The sequence below is a fragment of the Ambystoma mexicanum genome, chromosome 2p, assembly GCF_040938575.1.
Source record: "Ambystoma mexicanum isolate Mex_15411 chromosome 2p, UKY_AmexF1_1, whole genome shotgun sequence".
NCBI lineage: Eukaryota > Metazoa > Chordata > Amphibia > Caudata > Ambystomatidae > Ambystoma > Ambystoma mexicanum.
In genome coordinates this window covers 1,383,492,188-1,383,514,875 of record NC_090923.1, presented here as the reverse complement: position 1 = coordinate 1,383,514,875, position 22,688 = coordinate 1,383,492,188, and the positions used below count along the sequence as shown (strand labels likewise).

At 47.0% G+C, this 22,688-nt stretch overlaps 1 protein-coding gene across 3 annotated transcripts in view; it reads right to left on the bottom strand.

Moving 5' to 3' along the window:
• Positions 1-22,688, bottom strand: part of SETD2 (SET domain containing 2, histone lysine methyltransferase) — a 1,465,157-nt gene that overhangs the window by 1,300,036 nt on the left and 142,433 nt on the right. For 2 of the 3 annotated variants that reach the window (XM_069645791.1, XM_069645792.1), the window contains exon 3: positions 3,431-3,467. In XM_069645791.1, the coding sequence (XP_069501892.1) occupies positions 3,431-3,467 (37 nt within the window). The remainder of the gene's footprint in view (positions 1-3,430; positions 3,468-22,688) is intronic. The other variant, XM_069645793.1, reaches the window with a different exon arrangement.

The following is a 22,688-nucleotide window of genomic DNA, read 5'->3' as shown; positions in this document are numbered from 1 at the left end:
CAACATGAATAAAAGTTGAACGCTTATGGTCCTTTTAATTAAGGTAACACATCGTACGATGGTCAGGATGCAGAATAACTCTTACATCAATAACAAGACCGACTCACGAAGTTGGCAAATTGTCCGTTTTATTAACAATTATCTAAAACAGTGAGTTACAACAGACTTCAACGGATGTCGCACAGCATGGTCTCTAAGCGTTTCAGTTAAAAAAAAAAAAAAAAACAGTACTTTTATAGCAAAAACTCATCATTTGCGACGTCATACTACGTGGCAAGCTAAGAAAACCTATGCGGGATTATGATAGGACTAAGGAGAGTATCCAAGTATACTTTCTATAAGGGATTGGACTGTGAATGAGTCTCTATAGTCAGGTGGGCAACATATGCCCTCCCTTAGTGCAAGTCCTCTTCAACATTAGAAACACAATACACCATTGGCTCTCAAACTATAAGGCGCTTTGTTAAATGGCCCTCTACAATTGGTTGGCATGTTTGTACCCTTCTGGAACATTAAATTCTCTAGTAGCACGTAAGCTGGTACCCCAGCTGCTGGTGGGTGGACTTGACCGTACCTCCCCACTCAATTAAGCCCATCTCTCATGGCTTCTGCCATTCAGATGGTCTTTGAACTTGATCTTGTAGTTGCTTTTCTTCTCTGGGAATATAAGGGAGTGTAAGCATGCTCTTATCAATGTTCAGGTCTACATGCCCATTTCCATCCTAGATGCATGCGACAGCAAACTGTGAATCGGCCTATTTTATAGCATTTAATTGTCTCGGATAAAGAAACTTGGCACTTATGGTGTGTACTCTTTGCAACTTAACAAGGAATGCCTCAGGGTCTCAACTTCACTGTTCAAGGACTCAACCAGTTTTGGCTGGCTTACGGCATCTATACAGTTATAAAACGGCTTGCATGTTTTGCAGTGCTCCTCACACATGCAATCTTCATTCCTCACATGGCAGTCTTCTCGATTCTTTACTTCGCCATCAGATTCTATACAGCCTATGCATTCTTTCCTTTGGTCATCCTTTTCAGTGTGTCACATTCATTTCGTGTGAGGTCACCAGCTTCTTTTCTTCACACTTCTTCGGGGTTCTCTCTCTCAGGAAACCAGCACCTTTTCGGGGACACATCACAGGGTTTTCTCAGTGGATACCTTGTCTCGAAGGCTTTTCATGTAATAGGCACCATCATTGGCGTTGCGCATGTCGCAATTTCCGGTTTCCAACACAGGCAGAATAGGGGCGAGACTTCCTGCAGAGGCATTCAGCTGCTCCTCTACAAAGTCATAGTAAATAGACTTCTGTTCACTGCATAGATTGTGGTTTAGCTGGAAGGCATAGAAGTGCTAGGTCTATGACAGAAACAAGTCAGGGGGTGGTGATATGGGATGGAGGAGGGAAACAGGCAGGGGACAGAGCAAGGCAGGCATGAGTCAGAGTCCAGGGTGAGTGCGTAATAAAGCAAGAAGCAGAGAGAGGGGTCCCGGGGGGTGGGGGGGTCTAGCCAGGCAGGCAGAAGTCGAGATTGGAAGCAAAGAAGGGGAGCAAAATAGGGGGCCGAGCAAGCAGGGGGTCATGGGTTGGGGGTGGGGCAGAGATAGGGGATGGCCCAGATATGTATGGTAGATGGGGGGGGGGGGGTGGGATAGTCATGGGGTAGAGAAAAGAGGCAGGAGTGGAGCAAGGCAGGGGGCAGAGACAGGGTATGCTAGGGTTGGTGGAAGAAGGCATAGGCCAGCTCAGACAGGATAGAAGACAGTGGGGGAATGCAGGAGCAAGCATAGGAAGGTGGGCAGACAGCAGGGGTGAGCGTGGCACCTACCTAGAAGCACGGTCAGATCAAGAGAAGTGCTAAGCAGCACTTTTCTTCACTGTGCTGAGCCAACAACCATCTCACATGCACTGCAGGAGCATACATTCAAGCAGGTTTCCTAACTGGCACACCTTTATTAACAGAACCCCTCATCGGTTTATTCTGCAAAAAAAAAAAATCACAAAATGCACTTCTGAAAATCCATACCACAAGTTGTGCCAATAGACACAGCAATGACAGTATGCTTCTCAACAACCCATCCCCCTCTCTGCACCATTGATTTGCCCACATCAACGCATGCATCGCTGCAAGGAGCATAAACTTTCCTTTGTGATCCTGTGCCAGGACCTTGGCACTTCTTGGCCCTCTACTTGGGGCCCTCCCCCACTACCCGTGCCTGCTTCCTGGTTCAGGGCGCAAAGCCCTGCCTCCTCTCCCTACCCGCCCCCAGACACCAATTGGCTGATAAACATGGCCACAACAATAGCCCTGCAGAGATGCAAGGAAATCCCTCTCTGCCAGACCCCATTTCGGCTCAAACCACATCACTGCTGCAAGGAGCGACAAGTTTCATTTGTGCTCCTGTGCCTGGGCATTGCCCTTTCAACACTCTTGGCACTCTCCTTTGGGCCGTTGCCCCCATGCTCGCTTAGGACGAGGTCCTTCCTTCCTTCCTCCCACCCTCCCCAGACACTGATTGCCTGATCCGCACGGGTCAGCTGACAAGATACCTCGACCTCATAGAAGGCTCTCCAAAGGCAGCCTTGACCGAGCAGCCAGCTAAGGACTCCGGCAAAGGGCACCTACCTTCCATCCCCATTTGCCTAATCGCCCTGGTGCCCCAGCCCTGCCAGGTCTCATCCTCACAGTCTGCATCTACAACCAGGTAGGAGACTACGCCATTACTGTACTGCTGCATTTTGCAGTCTCGCTGTTAACTTGTCCCACCACATTGCATTAGTTTCCCATGGTGCTTCTGGTTGGGTCTACATTTTCTCATCTCACCGTTTTGTTCTACCACACTGCATTTTCTTCCCTCAGTGCTTCCCAACCACATTGTGATGCTGTTTTGCACTGCCATGCTTGCTTTTCTTCCCTTAAGGTCAAAGGTGTGGGTTTCCCCAACTGTATTTGGTACTGTTTTCGACTGCCATACTAGCATACTATGAAATATTATATAAACGTATACCCCACAGACACAACCCACTCACTTGCACACCTCTCAAACACTACTCGATTACACACACCCAAAACACACATCACCTCATCCAATAGAATACAGGCGAGACCAATGCAAAACTTGGATCAGCCGTTTACATAATCTGACCCCTCGGACTATCCCACTCTCCTGACAATTAGTCAAGGCACCCATTCTCTCATCTGATACCTATGGGTTGATAGCTACTCCCTACCCACCTTTGTGCTGGTTAAAAACGCAGACGCATTTTAGAAATGTCTTCACCTCTTACACCCGACATCTCAGACTTAGGTCTTCCAAAGGGCATCGAAACCCACAGCACTGAGGCCATACCAATGGCTGTTGGCGCTATAAAAGTGACAAATAACAAGATGCACAAATAAACTAAACAAAAAAGTAAAATCTACTTACCTCACTTTCATCGTTACTGTCATCAAGAGGTAAAAGCATGTAAGGAGGGAAAGGAAAAAAGTGTAAATATCCAATAAAATACAAATGTCTTCCAATAAAAACATCCATAGTTAAAGGGAAATGATTTACTTATGAGACTTTTCAGCATAAACTCCCAAGTTGAGGCATTACACTAAATAGTCCAGTTGTACAGAGCCAATGACACTAATTGCATAGGTACATGAAGACGATATACGGTTAATATGGGCACACTAAACTATGACCCTCAATTCAATGGCTTATTCCATTATTAGTTTTGGCTACTAAGCACCACCTATAAGCCGAAACTATTACATTGGAGAACAGCTAGGAGGGAAATAACAAGTGAAGACAGGCACACAACATGTGGGTGCTTTGTTATTAACACACCCATTGACGGCCCATGACCATGCTAATCTTTATGGCCATTCCCACCATTATCTGCCCCCTCCAAGCGCAAAGCACATCCTCCTGGAATCTGAGCCAGCTATATCAAGAAATAACATCAAACTCAGGCCTACCATTGCACAGTTAATAGCGAGTTAAAGGGGAAGTTCCCTCAGAAAATGTTAACCTTTAAAAATATTGGCCATAATAAAATATATGTTGACAATTTTAAGTTCCTTTTTAAAATAAAGCTGCAAAATCCTGGTTTTAAAAAGGACTTGGCGGCATCCATTTTGTATGAAGAAACAGTATCATCGGTTTCTTTAATTCACTGCTCTAGCAGGAGCAGTCAAGCAGGAACTTCCTACTGGGAGCTTGAGCTCGTTATTGCCTGAGAGCAGAGAATTAAAACGTTCACAGGTGAGGCAGTCCCATGAATGTCAATCCTAATAAATCAAACTTTTCAGCAAAATAACTCTTCTGAAAAGCGTTTGTTTACTGTATAAAGATGGCATTCATGACTGCCTGTCCTGTGAACTAGCAAATTCGGCAAAAAAGGGTCCGGTTTATTTAACTGGGCAGGTTTGTCTTGCTCTTGGAAATATACTCGCGTGGTCCAGTGGTGAAGGGGTCAGCCCTTTCAACCATGCGACCCGGATTCGATTCCCAGACAGTCTTTTTTATGCCTCAATTTAATATTTGATGCACCAGAAATAACAGGCAGGACTCCAACCTTCATCACTGGACCACAGGAGTCCCCGTTAATCACAGTGCTCTTTGCAGTGTTGTTGTATAGCAGAGAAAAGAGCACTGTGAAAGCAGCTAAGAAAATAGACCACACACGTCCCTTTAGAAGGGACCCGTGTGGTCTATTTCCTTAGCTGCTTTCACAGTGCTCTGTCGCTTATTTTGTTTAAACGTTACCATTTTTGAATGAACTTCCCTTTAATGGCTTAATTGGAGTGTAACACAAATGCCATAATCAAGTGAAATCAGTTGGCTTTGAAAATGACTGCGATTACTAAACGTCACATTTTCGGGTTTCTGAAAAAAGGAAAAATAAAAAATAAATCACAAACATGGTTGAAAAGCAAACTTTTACGAATCATGAAAGCAGACTGGAGAACTGACTGACTGGTCTGCAAATCACATTCATGCAAGAGCCTAGTGTGCTCTGCGCGAGTCTGGCCAAACCTACTTTATAGATTGCTCCAGCGCATAAAAGTCAAAATAAGGACCTACTAGCTTGAAAAACAGAAACAAAGGTTAAATATGTTGGACTTTTTTCATGTAAAGCGCATTCACACTGCCGTGCCAGCACTACGATTTAAAACTTCACAGCATCATCGCCCGTTCAATTACTTATCAACCACTGGCTCCTATCATATAACTTGTGTTCGCTGTTGGACTACCTTGTGGTTTCGGATTCCAGTCGTTTTTAAAAGGTGTACTGTGATGGACTGGTTTGTGTCTGGTTTCTGGGAAATCATGTTTGGGACAGCTCATGTGTTGCATGGTGTGCAGGGATGTCTTTATTTCATATCATGTTCTATACTTTAAATTGTTATTTTCCGCCCAAAGGGGAGTAATATACTTACTGCAAAACAGTGTACAGAATTACGTTATTCTTTAGTCGAATTACATCAAAACCTTTTCTATGAGATTTTAATCTTCATTAGAAAAGTGCGTCCTTAGCAATATTTATTTTGTTTTTGCCTACCAGAATGGTCTGCCTTGACCCCTTCATAAGAAAAGATTAATGTGGCCAAACACTGGTATAACCTGAACTTGCCAAGCTAAAATGTCAAAAACCTTCAATGAAAACGGCTTAAAGCTGGAACCAAGTCAAAATGTAAGACATTAAAATGCTTCCTTATTTGAACTTTCATGTGGGGGCAACTTTGGGCTGTGCCCCACCATCCACTTCGTGAAATGAGGTTCAGAGGCGCTATAGGCATGATCCCATGGGCTCCGCTACAACACCATAGTCCGAGAACAGATGACTGCCACTGCAAACTCTTAAGACAAACTCAAGCCCAAGGCTATGCAGAACTGCTGGAGAAAGAGCTAGCAATGATTAACCTGGTAAATCACTCCTTATTTATAGTAGAAGAAAAAAGAAATCACAAACCACAGGTCTGCAACCAAAACAAATCTTGTCTCGGTAAACATAAGGTAAGACACTGGGTGCCCTACCCCATGAGGTGGGTTGGGGGGGCGGATGGGACACCATCATTTGCCTACCCCACACTTGTGTTGCATTCATGTTCTTCGGACATGTGCATAGATGCCAATTAGATGACAGAGCAGCCTAATGAAGGCATGGCCCACCAGCAGCGATGCAAGGGCAAAGATAGACTTTCCACAGCTGAATACTTACTGCACAGCCAACCCTCAAAGCAGACTCCTGGACACCCACACATGTAGGTCATAGACCAGAGACAACCCCAGAGTCTGAGAATGGACAGTTATAAAAGCCAGGTGAGCTATGTGGAGAGTGTAGGCATCGAGGAGAAAGGTTGGAGGGGAAATTCAAATAGGAGGGGAGAAGACCAGAAAAGTTGGAGAACATCAAGGGGTTGAAAGAGGATATCAGGGTCAAGAGGTTCAAGTGCAAGTGAAGAAGAAAGGGCAGGTAAGTAGAGAGAAGACTTAAAGTCCCTGAGGAGGGGACCAGATTAAGAGAGCAATGGAGAAAGAAAGGAGGATGGAAGGAAGGAAGGAAGGAAGGAACTAGTAGAGGCTATGGAGGCTCCTGGAAGCACATGGTCAGCCAGAGTAAGATGGCAAGAGAACATCTGACAAACTACGATCTGTAGAATGTTAGAGTGTGTGGTTGTTTGGCAAGGAGGTTAGCCAACATGGAGCCTGGCAGCCAGCAGTCATATTGAAGGCTGGTTTGTAAAGAAGACCAGCTCTAGAAACCTATTTCAGGCATTCGCTAATGGACACAAGGCTTTCAAGCTTCAAAGAACCTATCCCATATTTCAAATCTCATGAAAAAATGTAATTAACTCATGAGCACAACGGGGAAGGCGACTGAACTCTAGGAGCACCGAACAGACATCTGTTTTGAATTATTCAAGATGAAAGGTTATGGAAAATATGCACAGCCAGAGACATTTGCTTTGGATAGTGATAACATGAAGAGTAGATATCTAGGCGAAGTATCGGCATAGCCACCAGTGGAGAACAGCTACAATTGCACGATAAAAGAAATCTAATGCATTTACAGATTATAACATCACATTAAAATGTTAAAAAGGTATTTGTACCGCACAACGGCACCACCGGAGTGGTGCCCAGGCGTTCTGGTGTACCTGAAAAGGAGGGTATGAAAAAGGTGGGATTGGGGGAGTTAGAAGGGTGTAGTGTGAATAGAAAAGGAGTTGTGATGTCCTGTTGGTAGCTTAATTTTGGTTTTTACCTTTTGCTGACCGGAAGTGCGGTTTTTGGGTCGGTGTGAATTCCCATGTGGTATTGTGCAGGGTTATGTGTTAGTCTGTTGTTGCAATGTGGTGAAGTATGTGCGGATTGCAGTGTAGAGAGGTGGTTATATGAGTTTCTGTATGAGAAGTGTGCGCAGAAAGTTCAGGTTTTAGAGTTGGGTTTGTGGGTTTTTCTTCCCACCTTGTCTCAGATAGTGGGAGAAAAAGCCTAGGTTTCACAAAATGGTAGACAATGTTAAAGGACATTTGTATCACGCACTATCACCACCAGAGTCGTCCCCTGGCACTTCTGAAAGCAAAGGGCGTGGGGTGAGTTAGTGGGACGAGCGGGAAAAGTGCAAGAGAACATGGATGTTGACCGCTTCAGTTCGGTTAGCATCGTTCGCTGAGCTTAGGTGTGCTTTTCGGTTGGTAGTCATGTTCTGTTGTGCAAGGCTATGTGTGATTTGTTTTGTTGTTAAGTTGGAGCAGTTTGCTGTGCTTTAGGGTTGTGGTTGTGTTTGTAAAGTTTGGGAGGTGTATGTAGAAGGGTGAGATTGAAAGTGGGTTGGTTAGTGGCCTTGCTATCTGGATGCCATACTTGCTAGTTTCTAAATTCTTTTTAGATGTGGCACGTGACTCCACATTTCCACCCAGATTCCGCATTGGCCAATATGCACAAACCTGCTACGATTCGACGCAATCAATCACAATGCTGTCTAGATGTGACGCGCAATGCAATATTCAGTCTTATCCAGATGCGGCACTGGCCAATATTCACAAACCCATCCAAACACGATGCAAGCAGGTATTCACAACTATATCCAATAGTGGCACAGGCTAATATACACAATCCTATCCAGATGTAACTCAAGCCAATACTCAACTCTGAACATAGCACAGACTAATATTCACATCCTGTCTAGATGTGATGAAAGCTAATATTCATAATTATATCCAAATGTATTCACGGATCTATTTCACTGTGGTGCGGGCTAATATTCACAATCCTGTCTCGATGATTGCGTTGCATTGTCTCTCGCGTCGGATAACAGATCCGACGCAGGCCGCGAGAGACACTAATTTGCAGGTGGAATTTAACCCAGTACTTTTTCACATTGCAACTATGCAAATACAGAAACAAGCAAAGGATATGCCCTGATTTGAGAAAGGCACAGAAAGTGCTGAAACACGTGTCATCATATAGGGCCATTAATAAACACATCACCAGTAAACAGAACTTGGGACTCATTTATTAAGGAACTTTAGGATTCATATTTGTGGCGCAGTAATAGGGTGTGCAAGAAATATTTTTCTTCTTTGCCAAATCGAGTAGGGGAACTCTTGGTCTCAGTCGTTTCACACACCAATCCGACACCTCTGAATTACAATTGAACCTGGTCGCGGGGGTATTCATAAGTGATATCGCCAAAAAAGTTTAAGTGAAGTTTTTAGCAAAATGAAATAGGTAGTTCAAAAAAAACAAAGTCCAAAAAACCAAGTAAATGTTGTGATTTTGAGTCTCAGACATGCCCTGCCTACTGGGTCCAGGTTATCAGCACGGTGGTAGAGCGGGACACAGTAAATAAAAAAATATAGGAAACAGTTGGTTGCAAGGCACATACCAGATACGTCGCACACAGAGGGCTGGGGGGGCTACATCAGCAGTGTGAGCAAATGGGGTCTACAGTTGAGAAATGATGGTGTTGGGAACACTCTTGGTTACAGGACCCGTGTTTTGAAAACAATCGTAATAAGTAGGTTTTCCCTGGGGCAGCCCTAGGATGAGGAGAAGTGAAGTCAGACAATTGCTGTTAGAGAAGTAAGCATATCTGGATAGTAGATTAGGGATATTTGGATTAACCTTAAAACGGGATGAAGAGCATGAAGCATACCTAAGCAGGGCAGTCATGACATAGGCCTTCCTGGACCGACAGGGGTAGCAGGACTTAAGAGTAGGCCTTGCGAGGGCGCAAGCGTAGCTTGCCGGCTCCCTGCCGGCTCCCTGCGAGTAGCCCAAAGAAAGTTAAACATCCGCCAATCTACTGCGGGCAGAGGCGGGTTATTGGCCGTGAATGGAGCTGCTGCAGAGCTCACCTTCGGTACAGCAGCAGCAGCATCATCATCATTTCTTTGGTCACAGACACCTTGTTGATAGCAGTACCCTGCTGCTGCCATTGCCAGTTCAATGGTCGCGGTCTCAAGTGTCTTATTCAAGTAGGTGAATGCATGCATCTGCCTCATGTTGATAGATCATAAATTATGTGATCTAACGAAGCCATTGCAAAGTAAAACACTACAATGACGTTTCCAGATTACCATAATATTCAGAGGAAGACGGCATGATTGAAAGTGGATGCCTTTGTGGACATATAATGGTGAGATTCATCTAGGCAGGTACCATTTCATTTTGAATACATACAATAGTGTAGTGACCTCCAGGGTGAACCTGTAGACGCAGTTCATTGAAACTGCCTTCTTTTGAATACATTTTGATTTTTGAATACTGCACTGTCTGATAATTGCCCAGAATTGTGGTGGTTCGATTGTATAGATGGGAGTACAAGATTGCCATGACATGCCTGGGTGAGCCAAAAATGTTCTACAGGTGTACTTCTGCAAAAGATTTGATAAGCACTTGGGTGCGAGTTTCACTTTCTGGGTTTGCCAGTCTTAAACACAATTCAGTGCTGTAGGGGGACGCCAATACAATTGCTGGAAGGCTTGGGTGATGGTCATTAAGACCAAAGATCAGATGGGCCAGTTTAGGATTGCTTTTAGCTTTGGTGACCTAAGGAGGCCTAGATTAAGACTGACGCACCGGTCCAGTTCCGAGATGCAAGAGCTTGTAGGATTTGGACATTAAAAAATTAATATCCAGTTAGGGTAGGACCCTCCCAAGCAGGCAGTAGTACTTTCTCACAATAGCAGTGATTTAATGGGAAAAAAAGGTTGTGGTCAAAGAGGACAACAAAATACATTACATTGCTGGTTAGGAGGGCTGACTCCAGTTGGGAGACCAAAGAGTACCCTGTATACAAGATGCTAGTTCAGGGACAAAGGGCAGGATTTCAGTCTCCCAGGTTTAAGCAGAGGTGGCTCTCAGACATCCATATTTTTTTAACTTGTTTATTAGTATTTCGTTTAATTATAAACATTACCTTACCCCTTAGCTCCCCCAAGCCCACCCCCCTCCCCCACCCCCGCGTACATGGTACAAAACAATACAAACCAGAGAATCACATGATAACAAGAATTCGAAGTGAGGGCAATATAAGAAATTATAAAAATTCTGAAGTAAAGTCAGCACCAAGGCCCAGTCAAGTGTACATTTCGATTGTTCCCTCTGGAATTTTGTGGCTCTCAAGTGGATCACTTACTCTATACAAGCTCTAGAGAACCATTCATTCAGCTGAGGTGGATCTTTGGATTTCCATTTTTGGTCTACCTTGGACATTTTCAGCCATCAATAAGATGCAGACTGTGCGAGTGCTAGGCTTCTCTGGTCCAAAAATTTCAGACATATGCAAGTTTATCTCTTGCCAGTATTTTTTCAAGGAGGAACAATTCCACCACACATGCCCCCAATCATGCCAAACGCTCTCCAGAATTTATCCGAAATAGATGTTAAATGTTAAAGGTATTTGTACTGTGCAACGTCACCAACGGAATTGGACCCCAGGCGCTCTGGCGGATCTGTAAACGATAAGGTGGGATGGGTTAGTAAGGTGAAGAGGGAGTAGGATAGTGAGGAGTGGCGTTCTGTTGGCAGCTTCAACTCGGTATACACCGGGTGCTGAGCTTTGGTGCGGGTATTGGAGCGGTGTCAGTCCGCGTGTGCTGTTGCTCTGGTTTGTGTGTTGTTGCAGTGTTGTGAAGTGCGTGCGGCTTGTGATGCGAGAGATGGTTGTGTGAGCTTTTGAGTGAGATAAGTATGCAGAGTTTGACGTTATATTGGTTAGTGGGTTACCTGACCTTTAGCATGCTAACATTCACAGTTTTGTCTTTGGCCTTCAGAATCCTTTCTAGAAGCAGCGCAGGCCAATGTTCAGAATTCTATCTAGGTGGGGGCATGCTAACATTCACAATCTTATCTAGATGCGGAGCAGGCTGGTGTTCACATTTCTAAGTGTGGCACATGCTAACATTCAAGTTTCATCTAGGCGCGGGCATGCTATCCTTCAATCAAAATCCTGTCTGAAGGCGGCGCAGGCTAATGTTGACAATTCTATCTAAGTGTGGACATGCTAATATTTACAAATTCTATCTAGATGCGATATAAGCGAGCTGGTGTGCATTGCCATTGTGTGAACGGCTTGTACCAGAACTCGAACACGTGAGTTTAGGAATATCCCTCCAAAGCCATTCCCATTCTACTTCCAGTAGCTGTTGACCTAATGTTAATTACCAGCAATAATTTAAATATGGCAGAGTTTTAGGGGTTACTTCAGACATGATTTGATATAAATTAGAAACAACAGCCCTGTTCCCAGGGTCAGACGTGACATTTTTCAAACCACTTTAAATTCCTGGTTGCGGCTTGTTTATTCAGATGGCCCAGAATCCAGTGCCTAACCTGAAATCGAGCCGATTCATTCAAGTCTAATTCTCCTTTGCATTGCTCGAATGATTTGGGGCAGGGGCGTTGCTAGGGGGGGGGCTAAGGGGGCTATAGCCCCTGATCTTTTGGTTATAGCCCCGGGTAGAATCTCAGGAGCTACAGCCAAAAGACTAGCTAGCCCCCAGTCCCAACAGTTCCAACATCAGTTTAGCCCCGGGTCTTTTCCAGACCTAGCAACTCCCCTGATTTGGGGTCTTTACCTTGAAACATATTGTGTATTTTTAAGCAGCCTGCCCGCCTCAATTTGGAAAATGCATTCTGTTCCTGGCCGGGGGTGAATGGCAGGTTCAAAAATATAGGTGTAAGAGGGGATGGGATAGTCGAGAATTGGTATTACTTGATAGCTGTGTCCCAGACTTCTTCGATCAAGCTCGTAATCGTACGATTATGGAGATAGGGGAGGGGTGGGTTGGTCGTGTTTAGGTATTCATAAACTATCTCCCAACTGTGGCCCTCCAATCACTCGCTCCATCTGAAACCAACATTTCACAAAGTCTGCTCCACACCAGTCAGCTGTGCTGCTTGATAAAATAATTAAATATTTGGAAGACCCAAGCCACCCCTTGCTGTAACAGTCATTAATAAATCATAAGCTAACTGTGGAACCTTATTCCATATGAATGTGGATTTCGCCCTTTTTAGATTTTTGAAAAACATAACATGAACCCTGGATTGGTAGCAGCTGGAAGAAATAGAGTACTTTGGGGAGGATAAACATTTTTAATCGAGTTGATCCTACCAATCCAAGACATCGACAACCAGCCCCATTTTACAAATTGACTTATTTTCTTTTAGCATATCTTAACTCCAAGTCATTTAATCCCTTCCCGCGCCCAACCAAATTGAGTTGGTGTTCGTAAAACGTGCTTCAGGGAGAAGGGAAACGTTCAGAATTTCCGATTTATTAAGATTGATTTTTAAACCGGCTACTGAACTGAATCTCGCCAATTCTCGAGCCACCACTTGCAATGCATTTACTGGGTCAGAGGCCAAAAGCAACATGTAGTCCGCATAAGCCATTATTTTATGTGGAACCCCTCCAAAATGAATCCCCTGAATGGCATGCGGCTGTCTGACCCTAGCACGGCTCAAGATATATAGCATAAAGAACGGGCGACAGAGGACAGACCTGTTTCGTTCCTCGCTGAAGAGCAATTGGGAACGACAGTTGTTTGTTAATCCAAAGACAAGCAGAAGGTCATTTATAATTTGCCTTTATTTTATCTATACATTTCAGGTCAAATCCCATCCTTGCCAGGGCTAGAAAAAGAAACTACCATTCGACCCGGTCGAAAGCTTTATCCGCGTCAAGGTATAACAAAACCATTGAGACTTCCTTTTTTCCAATTTTCTAAGATGCGACATATGCGTCTGATATTATCGTGTGTTTGGCGTTACTTTATAAATCCATATTGTCTGGGTGTATGACTGTGGGTAGTATATCCTCTATCCTATTGGCCAGGACCTTAGTATAACTTTTTGCATCTAAATATATAAATGCGATTGGGCAGTATGATCCACATCTACTAGGGTCTTTTCAAGTTTTGAGAAAAGCACAATTTTTGCCTCGTCCATTTTGGGGGTGGGGTGGTGGGAGGGGGAGAGCTTAATAAGACTACAGTGTATAAAAGAGTTATATAACTGAGTCAGTTTTGGGCACAAAGCCTTCCAATAGGTCTTGTAGAACAAGTCTGGAAAACCATCAGGACCCGGAGCTTTATTCAGCGGAAGAGCATTTATAACCCTGAGACTGTCCTCTTGGGTGATATCCTACTCCAAGCAATCTCCATCCTCCAACGCCATCTGACAACTTGAGTCAGGAGATTCAGAATGGTAAAGGTCAAAGTAAAATGCATGGAATTGTGAAATAATTGAGGCAATTGAGTAATCTGTACCCCAGAGGGCAGCTGAATTGTTTGAATAATCTGCACTGCTGCTCTTTGGCTTAATTGTGTAGCTAAAAGGCAGTCTGCCTTATGGGCTTCGACATAATATTTTTGTCCGACGTACAATAAGGATGTTTCTGCCTTTTTTGCATGGAGAAGATTTTGCCCACCGCATTTCTATAGGCCTCGAGTATACCCAGACCTGTATTAGTTTCCATTCCCCCCCCCCCATCACCCGTTTCAAATCTTCCAATTCGAGCTCCAATGCCACTTTTGGTTTTGTCTGATGGCAGCTTCTGCTATTAATACTCAGTGTAAGGTTGCTTTAAAGGCGTCTCATATCACATTTGCTGGAGTTTCCCCCAAGCGTGTTGACCGGAACATTTATTTATTTTAAATAAAAGAAAAATAAATGTCCCCGATCTTCCCCTCCATTTTATCCCTGAGAACTTGGTTCGCCCAGCAATTCCGTTGGAAATGCCAAGTCCAAAGTCTTTGCTTCCCTGTTGAGATGTTCAAATCTAGAAGGAGTGGTGCATGGTCTGAGAGTGTAATCGCGTGACAAGTGATTAGGGTAACTGTACCCAAAAGTGGCTTGAAGACAATCTAGGTGAGAAAAGGAACGATGGACATGTGAATAAAATGTATACCATTTCTCAGATCCCTTAAGAGCTGGCCAAACATCAACCAAGGCAAACAATGCAAATGTATGTACCAAACGCGCTGCAGGGTGGGGGTTAGTGAAGTGGGTGACTATGCTCCGATCGCAGGCAGGATCCCAACCTATATTGAGGTCTGCTAAAAGTATCATTTCCCCCCTTTCGAAAGGATTCCAAATGTGTGAGGGTCGACTTTAAAAAAGTCCTCTTGGCCTGTATTGGGGGCATAAATTGAAGCCACTGTTAATCTACTGGGGCACAGTGCCAAAATTGCGAACAAGTAACAACCCTCTTTAAGGACCTTGGTGCATCACTTTGAAGTGAAGTCAAGCCCCTATTGCTATCAGCACCTTAGCCACCTTCCCTGGTGCTTTCGATTGCAGTACGACCAGAAAGTGTTGTTACCGCAATTTGTATCCATCTGCCGCCTGAATGTGGGTCTAATGAAGCTCCAAGTCAGGTTGGTAATGCCCCAGGAAGGCTTCGAGCTTCCTGCATTTCGCTGGTGCATTGAGGCCCCTAATATTTAATGTTAAACATCTGAATTAGTCCAACTAATATACATATACTATGGGGCCAGAATATTGTTCAGACTCTTGCATAACTGACATTACTTCTACTAACCATGCATCACGGGACCCCCCCCCCCCCACTCTCCCCAGTCCCTCCTGCCTCATCCGGCCACCCCCTGCCCAAACTCCTCCTCCAACCCCTACTCCCCCCAAAACCCACCCCAAACAGTGTCCCCTGGTGCGACCCAGAGTACCTAGCGTAACCCAGAGTAGGAAACCCAGCTGCGAGTCGTCTTTATCCCCAGGGCAACGTGCAGGGTATCCTAATAACCGACCCCACCCTCCATCTGTTACCTTAACAGATACATTCCAAGATGCTGTGCCCAACCCTGCAAACTTCAAAGTGACCTTTCTGTGCTTCCTTAGTTCTTTTCTGACAGCCGCCAAGTGCTATCTTTTTATCACAGTGGTTTTGGGTTGGGCCCGCTAAGTCGTGCATTCCATTCCTCTTGATGCTTGCCCCGATTTCGCCTTCCTATTCGAGTGGAAGTTGACCATTCCCTGGGGTTGGATTGCTGAGCAGCGCAACCATTAGTAGCCTCTGAAGGGCCAGCAGAAGTATCCTCTTCAATTTGCAATAGTGCAATGCGAGCTTCACAAGACACGATTCTGTGTTAATCAGCCATCCAAGGAGAAAACCAAACCAAAAAAGAAAAAAAAATGTATATTCCTTGTGACTAATTTATTTACCACCGGCTGCATCTCCTGGCATTTTCCAAGAGTCGTCTGCGACAGAGCTTGGTAAAGTTGGATTTCACTACTGTTGATTGTAATTGTGGACAATACAAGCGCTTACCTAAGACCATGTTCCTTTTGAGAGTATAGCAGGCAGGCCACCAGGACATCACAGGGGCAAGCCAGAATCAGTTCTTTCGGGCCCGTTCTATGTACCCGATCAAGCAGAATATCGATGGCCGCCTCACCTGCAATTAAGTCAGTGAAAATATGCATTACACTATCCTTTAATTCCAAGTCCAAGACAGTTTCAGGAAGATTTCGATTACATATATTAGAACGCCTAGATTTGTTTTCCAGGTCTTTGGTTTGAATTTCAAGATTGTGTGTAAGCCTGACCAGATCTTCAAGAGCAAATCTGATAGTTAACTATCCCGTGCTAATTCCTGGATAGCCCGCTCATTAGTGCCCAAGCGCTCCCCACGGGAGGACATCTCCTTACTGAAGTCGAACAATGACTGCCTAATTTCCAGAGTTAGAGGAAAACTGCAGCTGGAATGTGGCCGAGAACTTTTCCTAGAATTCCTGAAAACTGGATGCAAAGTCTTCCCTGGATGTAGCCATATATAAAGCTTGGGCGTGGCACGCCACGCAGGGATTAGCAACAGAAATGTTTAGACAAGGGCGTCGTCCGGAACGTTATCCACAGTCTCTGCAATGTGTTAGTCATTGTTTGTGAAGCTTGGAAATGTCCTGCCGGGCTGTGCTTCTTTCTTCCCCCTCTGCATGAGCAAGATATCGAGCCTTCTGGCCCAATTTACTATATAGGGATCATGGCACAGTTTCAAGTGTATTAAAGGGTTACTTTAGGGAAATCCCCAAGCACAAAATGACTTGCATGAATAGTTTCCGTTCCTACTTTGGAATCCCCAAACCTTTCCTCCCCAAGGAGTGCCTGTGTAGCTGGATTGTCGAAAGCTTCTCCGTTTGGCAGGCCCTCTCCCCAGCTCACTGTGATCAGTCCAAAATCTCGCCCAGGACGAGCACATACTATAAAAATAAAAAAAATCAATACCCGCTCACGATAGGCCAAGGATGCCCAAAGTCCACTCACAAACCTTCTGATGCCTGCTTGTAGTAACGTGATGCTGCACCAATCAAAACATTTTTGGCATCATTTCAATCCGATCAGGATACCTTCCAATCTCGGTACTGTGGGATGATTCGCTATATTCTCTAGTCCGGCCACGCCCCAGCAGAGGATCAGCCTTACTTCTATGCTTTCCGTCCCCCGCTGCAGCCTCAGCGGAGACCGCCGCCCACTTGGGTTAATGTTAAAGGACATTTGTACCGCGCACTATGACCACCGGAGTGGTCCCCTGCCGCTCTGGCGGCTCTGAAAGGAGGGGTGGTTGAGTTAGTGGGGTGAAGCGGGAAAAGCGCAAGAAAGCAAAGATGTGCTGTTGGCGGCCTCAGCCCGATGGGTCCGTTGGCTGGGCCTGGGGTGTTTGCGGCCGGTAGTCGTCGTGTACTGTTGTGCAAGACTGTGTTTTTGTTTTGTTGTCGCAATGTAGTGAAGTTTGTGCGGTTTGTTGTGCTGTAGGTTTTGGTTGTGTTTGGTTTGGAGTTTGAGAGGTGTATGTGGAAAGGGAAATTTGTTAGTAGGGTTGGTTAGTTTGTGTCTCTATCCTGGTTGAGGCGCTCGGCTTGCATAGTCTCCCCTGATGCGGCTTTGCCCTGATCCGGGTCCGACTGGCCTAAAGGCTCCTTACTCCTCTGGCCCCCACCTCTAACATGCTCTCTCATAGCTCCACTTGTCCTCCCTTCATACTCTTGTGGGTATTGCACCTGCCAATGTCAACCTCTCAGGTAGTGTGGCGATTTCCAGTATCTCAACAATTCCACACCATTGTGGTACCTGCTGATAACTACGGGGCGGGCGAAAGTATTGGTGGGATTGTCTGGGGTGGTTGACTCAGTCTCCGTGCGTGCCGCCTGTGTTCCAGTCTGTCCGGTGTCACCCGTCCAGGTGCCATGGGAGCTACCCTCCCAGGTCGTGGATGTCCCTGTCCTTTGCGGTTTCCTTTAGTCATCCGTTTTTTTGGTTTCCAGATTTAGTCTGTGGCGTTGAAGAGCCAGGTTTTTAGTGATTTCCTGAATTTTAGGTGATATTCAGTGTTTCTTATTTCTTTTGGGATGTTGTTCCAGGTTTTTGCGGCTAAGTGGTAGAAGGAGGTGCCTCCAAGTTTTTTCTTAAGGTATGGTTTGAGTTCCAGACGGATTTCGTTGCTTGATCGGAGGGATCTTGCTGGTTTGTAGACTTAATTTTCTTTTGTAGGAATTCTGCTCCTTGTCCGCTGATTGCCCTGTGCGTTATGCACATTGTTTTGAAGGTGATGCGATGTTTTACTGGGAGCCAGTATAGTGTTTTTAGGGTTGGAGTGATATGGTCTCTTCTGGATAGTTTGAGGAGTAGTCTTGCTGCTGCATTTTGGATCCGTTGTAGTTTCCTCAGGAGGTATTCTGGTATTCCGAGGTAAGGGCTGTTTGCATAGTCGATTTTTGACATGATTAGGGCGACGATAGAGAGTGTTTTGTGCGTGAAGGAGAGGAAAGGTAGAATTCTTCTTACCGTGTGGAGGAGGAAAAAGCATTTCTTCACTGTTGCATTTATTTGTGGTTCCAGGGTTAGGGTGTTATCCATTAGGACTCCCAGATTTTTTACTTCCTTCGATGGTGTTGGTGCGTTTCCCATTTCCATAGGCCACGGGATGGTGGTTTCGTTCTCTTGGTCTTTGGATACCGTCATGATTTCTGTCTTTCCTGGGTTGATTTTCAGGTTGTTGGCATCCATCCAGTTGAAGACTTCTTTTAGACAGTCGATTAGGGTTGAATGGTCGGCATTGGTGTCTTTGATTTTGTAGATGATCTGAGTGTCATCTGCGTAGTTGTAACATGTAATGTTGTATTTTTTGAAGATTCTGATGACCAGAGTCTGATAGATGTAGAAATACAGTGGAGATAGTGAGGATCCTTGTGGCACTCCACAGTCGTTAACTCGTGGAGTGGATTTGAAAGGTTTGATCCATACGGTTTCTGTTCTGTCTGCTAGGAATGATTTGGTCCAGCGTAGTGCTGTGTCCGTTATGCCCATGTCTTCTAGTCTTTCAGTCAGGGTGTCGTGGCTCAATGTGTCAAAGGCTGCGGAGAGGTCGAGCAGAAGGAAAAAGTTACTTACCTGTAACTGTTGTTCTCCAGCATGGGTCTGGCCTGGATTCACATGCTCATTCCCCCTCGTCAGGCCGGGAATCCTCGGTAAAGAAAAAAATCATTATCAGTTTCGTTTCTGATCTGTCTTTCTTAGCAGTAACCAATCACTGATCTCTGGGTCATACTGCCCCAAGCCAATGACTGCCCTCTACCTAAGCCCCTCCCATGGCAGCCATCCTCAGATTTGGCAGCACGTAAAGTGGCAGTATGACCAAGTGAAGAGCCGCAGAGGGGAAGGAGGGAGGGTTCGCATGTGAATCCATGCCAGACCCATGCTGGAGAACAACAGTTACAGGTAACTAACTTGTTCCTTCTCCAGCATGGTGCCTGGCATGGATTCACATGCTCATGAATATAAGAATATATAGCAGTATACACATGCACAACCACGGGAGGTGGCAACAGGCTCAACATTAAGCAATACAACAACTCAACATTAAGCATCTCTTACCCCCTCACCAGGCTCACCTTAAGCGAACAGGTTGCGCAGCACTGCTTGGCCAACCCTGGACACCTCCCTGGAGTCCCGATTGACGCAATAGAATCTTGTGAAGGTGTGTGTCGACCTCCACGTAGCAGCCCTGCAGATGTCCAGCAGGGGCACACCAGACAGGAACGCTGTGGTAGCAGCGATCGCTCTGGTCGAATGGGCTCTCAGACGGCCGGGCAGCGGTCGGTTTGCCAACCGGTGACAGTGCATGATGCAGCCGGAGAGCAATCTGGAAATGGAAGCCTTCGAGAGAGCCTTGCCTTGATTCACAGGTTCAAAGTTCACAAACAACTGTGATGTCTTCCGAAAAAACTCTTCGTGCGGTCCACGTAGAACTTCAGCGCTCTAGCCACATCCAGCGAGTGCAAAGTCCTCTCGGCCGGAGACGAAGGCGATGGGAAGAAAACTGGTAATCTTCTGTGCAGTGCACCAGACAGAGAACCTCTTCCACTTATGTCCATAGCATTTGAGAGTTGAGGACACCCTGGCTTTTGCAAGAACCTCTCTGCAGTCAGCCGGGATATCGTATCCTCCAAACTCTAGTGCTGCAGGAGCCAAGCCTGCAAGTTCAGCGACTCCGGGTCGTGATGGAGAATGGTGCCTCCTTCTCTGGAGAGAAGATCCGCGTCCGTCGCCAGCTTGATAGGTGGGGACGCTGACAAGTCCAGAAGGTCCGGGAACCAGATCTGTCTCAGCCATGCCGGTGCGACGAGGATCATCCTGCACCTGGACCTCTTGAGCTGGTTGATGAGACGGAGCAGCAACGGAAGGAATGCGTACAGGAACAGGCCGTCCTAAGGGAACAAGAAAGCATCGCCCATGCTCCTCGGTTGTGCAAACCTGCTGGCGAACCTCTGGCCCTTGGAGTTCGTCGCCGCCGCGAACAGGTCAATCTGGGGTTTGCCCCGCCGTTGAAAGAGCCGATCCACCTGGTCCTGGCGTAGTTCCCACTCATGGCACGAGCGCAGCTCCCTGCTGAGTGAGTCGGCGATGGTGTTTTTTATTCCTGCCAGGTGGAAGGGAACCAGAAACATCCCCTGGGCGACGGCCCAGTGCCACAGACCCTGGGCCTCCTTGGATAGGGCTGGGGATCTGGTGCCTCCCTGCTTCTGGATGTAGAACATCGTGGTGGTGTTGTCGGTGAAGATCCTCACCACTTTGTCCTTGAGGGACGGAAGGAACGATTTGAGCGCACAGAACACGGCTCGTAGCTCCAGGATGTTGATGTGAAGAGACCTCTCCTCCGGGAGCCACCCCCCATCCCTCCAGGGAGGCGTCTGTCGTTACAGTCGCCTGATAAGCCGGGGCCTGAAAGTCCATGCCTGCCGCGAGGTGCGCACGGGCACCCCAACATAGAATTGCCCGACGGAACTCCTTGTCGAGCGGGATCCTGTCTTCGAAGCTGCCCGCCGCTTGAATCCAGCGGGCATCGAGGAACTCTTGTAGCGGACGCATCCGAAGTCTGCAAAGGGGCACAAGGTAGATGCATTAGGACATCATCCCGAGGAGGGACTTGATGGACCTCGCTCTGGCCACATCCGTGGCTAACAGGCACTGCACCTTGCCCAAAATGGCCTTCGTCCTTTCTTCCGACGGAGATGCCAGTCGCTTCACTGTATCGAGCTTCGCTCCCAAAAACAGCACCACCTGCGACGGGACCAGATGGGATTTGGGGTAGTTGATGGCGAATCCCAGCTCTGTGAGCAGGAGGACAGTCCTCGCTGTGTGTTCGACGGTGAGTTCTCTTGACCTTGCACGGATTAGCCAGTCCTCCAGGTAGGGGTAGACGTGGATCCCTTGCAGGCGCAGCCGCGCCGCTACAGGTGTGAGGCACTTGGTGAACACCCTGGATGCCGACTTTAATCCGAACGGCAGGGCTCTGAATTGGTAGCGACGCCCCTGGACTACGAATCTGAGGAACTTTGTGTCCTTTTAGAATGGGGATGTGGAAGTAAACATCCTCCAGGTCCAGTGACGATAGGAAGTCGTCTTCCTCCAGCTGTCCCAGCACGTGCTGGAGGGCGACCATCCTGAATTTCTGTGCCTTGATGTACCTGTTCAACCGACGCAGGTCTAGGATGGGGCGCCAACCGCCTGTCTTCTTTCTGACAAGGAAGTATCTTGAGTATACTCCGGAGCCTCTTGGGGACGAGCTCGATGGCACCCTTCTTGAGCATCGCCCTTACCTCCAACAGCAGTTGAGGGACGTGATTCTCCTTCCTGGCCATGGGAGGAATGCGAGGACACTTGAAATTCCAGCGAGTGTCGCGGGCCAGGGTGTCCAGCACCCAACAGTCGGTGGAGATTGACTCCCACACGCTGACGAACTTCGTCAGCCGACCTCCCACCGGGGTGCTTCGGTGGGGGCCCGACGCTACACCGGTTCAGTCCTGCTTTGAAGAGGCCTTGCCGCCTTGGCCTCCTTGCTTGCCACGGCCTCTGTAGGTCTCCTGGGACGAGGAGCGGGCTGCCTGGCGGTAAGTAGAAGAGCCGCCGCTGGATCCCTTGGAGGCTCCCTGTCTGCCTCCAGAGTTCCGAAAGGGCCGCCATTGCTGAAAGACTCCTAGGGCACGGTCTGTTTCCGTGTCTGTCTTGATGGCCTGGAGGGACTCATCCACCGTCTTTCCAAACAGGTTGTTGCCGCCGAACAGCATGTCCAACACTCTGGTCTGGATGTCCTGGCGGAAGTCCGTCGCCTTGAGCCATCCTCGTCGTCGGAGGCAAACCCTGTTGCCCAGTTGACGAAATCCGGTATCGGCAATGTCCATTGCCACCGTTATGGCGTGATCCGACGCCACCTCTCCTTCCTGCAGAATCTGTAGGGCCTCCGCCCTCTTGTCGTCCGGTAGGAATTCTAGCAGAGGAGCCATCTTGAACCAAAGCTCCCTGTCGTAACGGGCCACAATCGCTAAGGCATTGGCCGCCTTAATCGTCGCCGCCGACAAGAGGACTAGTCGTCCCATGGAGTCAACTTCTTGCCCTCGCTGTCCGGCGGGGAAGTGGAAGCCGCCGCACCCGCTGCTTTCTTCTTGGCCGCTGCCGAGACGATAGAGTCAGGCGTGGGCTGGGCCCTGAGGCGTCAAGGGGGCAGCATCGGAGACCCGGTACTTCTTCTCGTACCTGTCCCTCTTGGCGGGTGTCGTGGAAGGGTTCTTGAGGATAGCCAGCCCCTCGTCCCAGATGACGTCGAGCAACTTCACTGCGAGGACCGTCTTTCTCTTGGCCTCTCGTCGTTGGTGAAGAAAACCTTCC